Consider the following 9,385-nt stretch of genomic DNA (forward strand, 5'->3'; position numbering starts at 1 on the left):
TTCTCCTCCTCCTCCTCCTCCCTCCTCCTTCTTATCCTCCTCCTCCTTCTTTTCCTTTTCTTCCTCCTCCTTCTGGTGGTGGTGAGTGTATGTGAGAAAGGAAGGCAAATTTGTTGTTGGCATCTTTCTAGGTAACTGAATACTGAGGGTGGTAGAATTTCTAAAATTGAGTTTTACAGGAAACAAAATGATGAACTTTAAGTAGCTCTTTCTATCTCATTTCATTTTCCCCAAAGATGGCCAAGTAGCTCACCATTCTCAAGATGTCTTCCTTCTTGACTTCCAGAACACCTCCCATCATGTCCATCAGGCCTCTCTGTCTTGCATCGGAGGCCTGGGAGAGAACCAGGATCAGAGAAGGTAATTAAAATAGAATAGACAGTTAACGACAGTCAACAGAGTTAACGTGTCAGGCAGCTGCCTGCCTGCCATTACAACGATTACATTTGGGACTTAGGAAGTGACAGAAACATGAGGAGAGAACAGAAGGACAGCAGCCGAGATCCAAATGACCTCTGGACTGTGACAATGTATGAGTGTTTCTAAGATGGAGAGAAGGTTTGGGGTACCACTGAGCAAAGCCACATACCAGCGCCTGCTGTTGTTGCTCCATATCAAAGGGTGTGGTCATTTCTGTTTTCGATTTTTGCCATGGAGCAAGGTGTTTTTGAAATGAAATCTGAAAGAGAAAGTACAGGCTTTTTGTTTGTTTGTTTTTTGCTAGTTTCTATAAAAATATCAAGTCATATTTTCCTTCCACATTCTGGGAAAAGTTAAAAGATATTAAAGGAGGGGGTTTGAAAGAGCATTGCAGATTTTCAACCAGTTTCCTGCTGTAGGATGAAGGTCTAAAATGAGAGCAAGGAAAAATGGGCCCTCGCTCTCCTCTTACTTCTCTGGTGCTGACTCCTTTGAGGAAGAATTGTACTTAGATAAAGGCAGAATGGTGGGAATTAGAAGAATCACATAACTCATACCCACAAAGATAGAGGTCCTAAAGTTAAGAGCCTGGGGAGGTAAAGGAGCCCTGAGCCAGAATGTACAGTCAGAATAGGAAACTCACTAGACAAGGAGGAGGTGAGAGAAAAGCTCTGTGGGTTTTACTCTCATTACTGGTGTGAGCAGCCTGTGCGTGGCCCAGGCAGAGCAAGGCCATCGCAGATCTGGCAGACAACTGTTCTCCAGAGTGTAGAATGGCTTAGAGCTAACACCAAGCAGAGCTGGGGATTCACTAACATTGCAAAAGTGATTGTCAGGACAGGGGCCTTAGAGGGTGGCAGGGTGAGGTCTCAGGATGTACAGCAACAGGCAAGGAAAACGACCACACAGGTGGAGGGGAAGAGACTGTCCTCTGAAGCATGGCCACGGACAGTGTTCAGATCTCAGCTCTTACTCATCACCTGGGAGACTATGCTCAAGCTACTTCTCTGTGCCTCGCTTTCCCCATCTGTGAAATGGGATCAAGCTTGTCTAATCACACATGCATCCCAGTCTTGCTGGGGCCCTTAGAATGGTACCCAATGTCTAACATAGATCACAAAGAGTGTCACTTCTACCCATGATTATCTTTCATTCCCCAAATAATTTCAGTTTATTTCATATGAGCCAGAGATTTCCTTTGTGTATTTCCTCTGTATTTTTAATTCTAAAAAGATGGATATGTACTCCTTTCTAAGCACTTTGGCTTTTTATTTTCAACTGCTTCTGTGGACATTGGAGACCATCCATCTATCATCCATCCATCCACCCATCCACCCATCCATCCATCCACCCATCCATCCACCCATCATCCATCCATCCATCCATCCATCCATCCATCCATCCATCATCCATCCATCATCCACCCATCCATCCATCCATCATCCATCCATCCATCCACCCATCATCCACCCATCCATCCATCTACCCATCCATCCATCCATCATCCACCCATCCATCCATCTATCCATCCATCATCCACCCATCCATCCATCCATCATCCATCCATCCATCATCCATCCATCCATCCATCCACCCATCCATCCATCCATCATCCATCCATCCATTATCCATCCATCCATCATCCATCCATCCATCCATCCATCCATCCATCCATCATCCACCCACCCATCCATCCATAATCCATCCATCCATCCATAATCCATCCATCCATCATCCATCCATCATCCATCCATCCATCCATCCATCCATCCATCCATCCATCCATCTATCCATCCATCCATCCATCCATCCATCCCGTCTCCCTGAGGCCTATGTTGCTCCAAATGACCTTGAAAATTACCCGCACTCCATCCGCTTCAATGGCCTGTTGGGGTTCAACTTCTAGTACCTGTACCCAAGGAGCTCCTTTTCAGGCATACCTGGCATTGGAACTAGAGTCTCACTGAGATGAACTGTCCTCTCTAGTAGAAGAGACGTAAAGTGGAATTGCCATAGGAGGTTAAACTGCACAGAGACATGAGCTGAAGCTGAAGACAGTCTTCTGGACACCCCACAATGTCCCAGCCTTGGACTCCTGCTCTCTCTAGGTTTGATGTTTAGATTGTCCCTGGATCCATGGGATTCCTCTCTATTGCTGTCCTCTGTAACTAAGTGCTGTCTAGCACAGCTGCTTCTAAAACTAGTGCAGACAAGAGGATGGACAAAGCAGAGCTAGTAAGATCTCCTAAGACACGGGAAGGGATCAGATGGCTGGCCTGTACCTCATCATCTTCCACAACAAGGGCTCTTTCTGGCTTCTCACAGTCTTCAAACACTGGTTGCCAGACCTTTTCCTCCAGTTCCAGGTCTGTAATAATTTCTTCAATTCTAACATTCCTTTCTTTCACGCGTGCAATTTCAATCTCTTTTTGTTTATAGGCGGCATCAAATTCGCTGTTGAAAGCCTTTTTTACCTTGTAAATGATATCCTGAAATATCAATAGGTTACTGAAGATGCATCATGTCTTATGTCTCTTCTGGTAACACAATCCCATATACAACTCTAAGATCATTCCAGAAAATATCATTTATTAAGGTCAAAATTGTCTTCCCAGACTGGTATTTACAGCAAGTCATTTCTAGGTTTAATAATATACAGGGGTAGCTAGCTGGGTTTGGATTAAGGCCGCAGCAATATTTACACCCTAACCGCCTCCTTCTTAAGATGTGAGCTGTAATTCAACATGTAGGTCTGCTGGGAAGTACCAACGGGTGCTTGGAAGCTTATTGGACAGTTCTATTTTTTTGCATGTCCTTAAAAATCTACTATAAAAAAATTTAAAGCAATATACAGAACTCAGCACCTCTTCCTTGGAAATCTGATGGAGGAGATGCGGAGAAAAGAAGCAATGGTGTTTGGAGAGTCTTGCAGAGAAGGACCACTGTGCCTGTATGCTTCCTTTATAGAGTTAAGTCATTCTCAAATAGAAGGGGGAAGATGAATAAGCCAACTAGGTCAGCCAATAGCTATGGGGATCCAAGTGGATTGCCCCAACTCAACCCAAGTGCTTAAGGTTCAACTCAAAGTGGCAACTCTAATTCAAACTCAGGTTTATGTTAAGTCAAAGTCTGGTCCATCAGTTTCTCCCACTAAAGATGAAATCACGAAAGTAGGCTGGGCATGATTTTAACACCTAGGACTATAGGTATTTGGGGCTCAGATGACCTCCTTAAAGATAGACAGCAACCGAAAGAGGGGTGATTAAGCAGTTCTGTGTATAAATAAACAGATATGCCATGGGTAGGAGGAGAAGAGAATGGGAAGCAAGGGCTGAGCCCCATGGAAAGGGGGACAGAAACTGGAGACACAGCTGGAGAACTTTGGAGAGCGGGAATAGCTAATGGAATTTCAAATGACTTACAACCTTAGTTATTGATTTAAACAGAATATTCACTAGAGACTTCTCGTTCTAGGTGTATTCTGAGACTCTTTCCTTTGGCAGAAGTCAAGGAGTGGGAGCTAGCAGCCAGAGGAACCTCATACTTATTTTAAGGTCATTGTATTTCTCTGTGTTAAGTAGACAGATCACATCCTGATTTTACAAGATCCAGAGTGATGCATGGGTTACTGGGCACGTGGAATTAAAGCATTTCTTTGAGTCAACTGAAGTTCTAATAAGAACATCTGTTGTGTCTGCTAAGGAAAAACATTCCCTAGAAACCTTGGCATCGTCAAATCCAGTTTGAATGGGTGGGAGTATCTTTTGCATACAAGCTCTGTCTGTAAGACGTGAAAGCTAGTCATCTGTGTATTTCTCAAAGGTTATAGAGAAACTGCTATGTTTCTATGTGAGCCCTTGAAAGGAACATTGTGGGGGAAATGTCAGAGTTTTTTTTTAATAAAAAAAAAGAAAGCCACTCACTTTTAGTAATATAATTTGGTTGATTTTCTCCTCTCTGGAATGAAGTTCCAATTGACTTGTCAACAGAGACGTATCTGCCCCAAAATCAGTACTCAAACTACCAAGCATGTAGTTGGGCAGGCTGGTGTCTTTTACTACATTTTCTTCATCCTCTTCTTCTTCATCCTCCTCGTCATGATGCTTTTTAAGCATAGTGGCCGAAGACTGGACTTCTACAATTTCCTTCCGTAGCTAAGCATAGGGAAGAGATGACATGGAGTTCGTGAAATCAGAATTCCACCAAGGGCAAGTTTTAGGTGATTTAATTATTTCAACAATCAGTGTAAGAGCTTAAATTGTCTTGCCAACAATTTGGCTCAATAGGATGGATGCTGAGATGGCTACAGAAGAGAATAAAGCTTCAGAAACTGACTCACTGTAAATCAAAAGAATAAAAGCCACCCTTGCTAGTCCATAGTATTTACGTTTCTGTGTCAGGATGATACCTGCTTGTAAATATTCTGAGTTTCTCTTGGTACTTAAACCAGAAAAAAAAAAAACTCCTCATATTTTATCAAGGAACTTGTTCACATGGGATTAGAGAGTGTAAGTTGATTTAAGTATGCCTTCATTTTATGTTTCAGAAAAAGAGGGGGTACAAAGTTCTGGCCAAAACTAAGTTATGCCACAGGGACACTTTTTACTGCTTTGATGGAGACTGTTGTTTAGAAATTGTAGCTGGGATTGCTTTAGGGAAATCATAAATTTCATCAACATAGATTCAGTTTCATCTTTGGTCAGTGACCATAAAGCATGGTCCCTAATGTGAGGGAGGACAAAGAAGGGATTGTAGATCCAGACAGCCTCTGAGCAGGATATGAGAAGCGCCCAAGGTACAGCTTTAAAAATCAAATTCTCATATTCAAAGACTAATCAACATATAGGATATAGACTCCTTTTTTACTATTTGGATATAGGATTATATATTTATGAGGATGCAGCCTATAAATTAACAAGGAATATAAATGTACAATATATATAAATTTAATATTTATTTAATCTCAGCACAACTCCACATGATGGGGACTGTCCTAGCTAGGGTTTCTTTCCTTCCTTCCTTCCTTTCTTTCTTTCTTTCTTTCTTTCTTTCTTTCTTTCTTTCTTTCTTTCTTTCTTTCTCTCTTTCTTTCTTTCTCTCTTTCTTTCTTTCTTTCTTTCTTTCTTTCTCTTGTTTTGGTTTTTCAAGACAGGGATTCTCTGTAGCTTTGGAGCCTGTCCTGAAACTAGCCCTTGCAGACCAGGCTGGCCTTGAACTCACAAAGATTCGCCTGCCTCTGCTTCCTGAGTGCTGGGATTAAAGGTGTGTGCCACCACCGCCCAGCTCTAGCTAGTGTTTCCATTGCTGTGATAAAACACCATGACAAAAGCAACCTGAGGAGGAAAGGGTTGATTTGGCTCACACTTCCACATTACTGTTCATCACTGAAGGAAGCAAAGACAAGAACTCAAGCAGGGCAGGGACATGGAGGCAGGAGCGGATGCAGAGGCCACAGAGCAATGCTGCTTACTAGCGTGCTCAGCCTGCTTTCTTATAGAATCTCAGGCCACCAGCCCAGGAATGGCACCACCCTCTGTGGGCTGTGCTTTCCCACATCAATTGCTAATTAAGACAATGTTCTACAGCGGGTTCTTATGGAGGCAATTTCTCAGCTGAGGTTCCCTCAATTCTGAAGACCCTAGCCAGCGCGGGGACCCTAAATAAATTACATCATGTATGTAAACACACGCCCATGTTTAAAGTGGTACCTTAAGACACTCTGCCTCGGTCTTCTTTTGCTGCAGAACTCTGTTCAACTGCTGCAGCTCTTCTTCTGTACGCTCTTTCATGGGGAAGTTCTCAACCACATAGGGGATATGGAAGCACTCGGGTGGAAACCAAGATGGATCAAGTTCATTTCTACTATACTTGTGGGCATCAGGGGGAGCATAGGGGATGTTTCCTTTCATTAAAATCAATCCAGAGGTTATTACACAGTGAGCTTTAGAATGAAGCGGTGTAGCGCTGTTCTTATGGGCATGACTTTTGCATAAAACAGCATGCTTTTGTGTAGAGCAATGATTCTCAAGACCAACTTTCCCCATATCCTCCTCTCCTGGATACATTGGGAGTGTCTCAAGACCTTTTCTATTGCTACTTTAGTAGTCTGAAGGTGTCCTTGTTAGTAGATAGAGGCCAAGGAGAGTGTAAAACATCTGTCAGGACATAGGGCAGCTCTGGCAAAAAGAATTGTCTGCCTCCACCCATGCCGCTCACGCTACCCAATTCCATCCGTGTGCGGTGGCTTTATCACCCACGTGGGGACAGGAAGGGAAAGGCATATTTGAAAGAGGGAAAAGGTGCTGTAGTACCTATTTAAGGACATGCGCATAGAGCGAGAGGCTTGATTACCCAATGTGATTGAGAGAACAGCCATTAAGAACACGCCACGGTAAGCAGAGGCATGAATGCAGACATTGTCTTGTCTGCCTTTTAATCTGTGTAGAGCATGGTTAGATAGCCTTTTGGGGTAGCAGGCACTAAGAGAAGGGTGCGGGGCAACACGGGACAGAGGAAAAGGTACTAAGGGCAACCTGGAAGTGCACCATCTTCGAAGCGCATGAGACTGAGCAGAGGGGAGAATGAATCAAAGGAAGGTGTGAGAACTGGTGGAATCCGTCACGGGCGGTGCCAAGGCCACAGAACGCTCTGTTGTGTGGAGTTCCTTTACTAAGTGATGGGATGTTTTAACGAGCGTTCTCAGCAGCTGGGATTCTGTGCTCGGGGTCATGTGTGCAATACCTTCAGGGCTCGGCCCTTCACAGCCATGGAATTCCAACACTCCTCCCGGATGAGCTCAGTTAAATAGCTCTTGGCCAAGTTATGCATCTCCACATCTTTTCTTATCTTAAAGTAAGGGAAAGATCAAAGTGAAAATATGGCTGCGTAGGAAAAAATATGTTATCACCAGCTCGCTAGCTAGTCAGAGCTGCCCAGTTAGTGGGAGTGTTTTTACAGGGTTTCCCACAGCTGCCCTACACTGTGGTGAACTTCTGGGCCACGCAGTCCTATTTTGAGAACACTTCCCTAAGGCTTGGGTCAGGGCTTAGATTCCCTGCCTCGAAGACAGCTGGGTCAATACGAAGGCCTGTAAGGGAGGCCAGGTGACGACCATGAACAAAAGGGGCTGTGTAGACAGACGCGCACTAGGGGTAATGAAAGCAGAATGACTGACCCAGACAGACCTGCGGAAGTCAAGTGCCATGTCTTCCTGGGTTCTCTCTGTACAGACACATGCACGTGTGTATGCAGTACACGCTAGAGGACAACGTCAAGCGTCCCCCCCAGGATCGCTCACTGTCCCAGGGCTCTCCATGTAGGCTAGGTAGCTGGTTTGTCGAGTTTCAGGAACTTCCTCATCTCAGCCTCCCCGGTTCCAGGACTACAGAGAGAGGGAGCTACACCCAACTTTGTTCTGGTTTTAAGTCTTTCCAGTCCCCTCTCCCTGTTTTATCAAAAGACTGAAACCTGTATTTTCATATAATGCCACAGGCTAGTCAATGCTAGCTTCATTCCTGTCTGCACATATGAAGGACCAGTTCGTGGCCTGTGTCTGGAAATTTTTACTTAATTCCTCTTTTATTTATGTTTACAATAAAATAATATCCACTTATCTAGGGAACTAGATTATTTACGTTTTAAAAATTTATAAGCGTACATGTAGCTTCAGTTGGCTTTATTTGCTGATATCCCATAATAGATAAGCAATTAAGTGTCCCTGTTTAAGAGTCTGCCCAAAAACACAGTATGAAAGTGAACCACAGCAGTTCTTGCTCCTCAGACTCTTGTCTACCAACTTCCTTGTGTTTCACTCTGGTGGCAGGATTATTTACAAACTGGTTAAAAATAATCTCTCATGTAGTGACATTTTATTGTCATTCATTTATTGTACTTCATTAGATGAAGCTTGCCTGAAGATCAGAGTGCAGAGCTAAGCCACTAGAGGCCAGGCAGTGGTAGCATACACCTTTAATCCCAGGACTCAGGAGACAGAGGCAGGCAGATCTCTGTGAGTTCAAGGCCACTCTGGGCTACACAAGGTTGACCCAGAAACAGATCCAGGTGTTGCTGGCTCACACCTTTAACCCCAGTGTTTGGGAATCACACATCTTTAAACCCAGCACTGTGGAGGTGGAGATAGGAGTGTTATGGCTGGGCAGAGAGAGGAATATAAAGGCTAAGAGATAGGAGCTCACTGGAGTGTGGAGTCTGAGGTTTGGTGGAGGCACAGTGCAGCCTAGGCAGCCTGAGGATCACCCATTCGGTCTGAGCATTGGTAAAGGTAAAAAGGTCTCTCTAGTGGCGTACAGCTCTGCTTTTCTGACCTTCAGCTTTAGCCCCTGTATCTGACCCTGGGTTTTTATCATTCATGCTACACTGACTGGAGCCCTAGGGTCATTGAGACCCCTGACTTGGGGGTTCCTCTTCTTCTCTCAAGGACTCATATTTTACACTCAGATGTGCTAACAGTTAGGTGGGTTTATGGTGCCAGGTGTTAGTGATTCTCTTCAGGAGTTAAATCTAGGGTTGGTATTTCTTCCAAAGACCAGAGTGTTGGGAGGGTTACATGGGAAGAGCCTTTCTCAGCATCACTCCGTTTTACGTCTCTCACGTCCCCCTTGGGGACTTCAGGGAGGCCCTTTCATACCTTTGCCACCTCCTCCTCGCTCTCATCGTGAAGCCTCTCCAGCTCCTCAAGGTCCAGGCAGAATTCCTGTCCCTCTAACTTTGCAATTGGTTCCACTTTTTCGTTTTCTTCCATCATGCCCGTAATCTGAAGTTTGAAATACGAAGGCGTGTTGGTGGGTAAAGAGTGGAACACTAGAGCAGGCGGTGTGTTCTCTGGTTATACTGTGAGATGGAGAATGTCACTAGAGCAGGCGGTGTGTTCTCTGGACATACTATGAGATAGAGAATTTCACTAGAGCAGGGATGTGTTCTCTGGACATACTATGAGATAGAGAAT

At 44.3% G+C, this 9,385-nt stretch overlaps 1 protein-coding gene across 1 annotated transcript in view; it reads right to left on the reverse strand.

Annotated features, from left to right (window-relative positions):
- Window positions 1-9,385, reverse strand: part of Cfap43 (cilia and flagella associated protein 43) — a 90,814-nt gene that overhangs the window by 20,086 nt on the left and 61,343 nt on the right. The window contains exons 20-26 of the mRNA XM_026781338.1: window positions 9,068-9,193; window positions 7,162-7,266; window positions 6,129-6,245; window positions 4,344-4,574; window positions 2,703-2,909; window positions 590-679; window positions 254-334 (exon numbers count right to left, since the gene is read on the reverse strand). Coding sequence (XP_026637139.1) covers window positions 254-334; window positions 590-679; window positions 2,703-2,909; window positions 4,344-4,574; window positions 6,129-6,245; window positions 7,162-7,266; window positions 9,068-9,193 — 957 coding nt within the window. The remainder of the gene's footprint in view (window positions 1-253; window positions 335-589; window positions 680-2,702; window positions 2,910-4,343; window positions 4,575-6,128; window positions 6,246-7,161; window positions 7,267-9,067; window positions 9,194-9,385) is intronic.

The sequence above is a fragment of the Microtus ochrogaster genome, chromosome 8, assembly GCF_000317375.1.
Source record: "Microtus ochrogaster isolate Prairie Vole_2 chromosome 8, MicOch1.0, whole genome shotgun sequence".
Lineage (NCBI taxonomy): Eukaryota > Metazoa > Chordata > Mammalia > Rodentia > Cricetidae > Microtus > Microtus ochrogaster.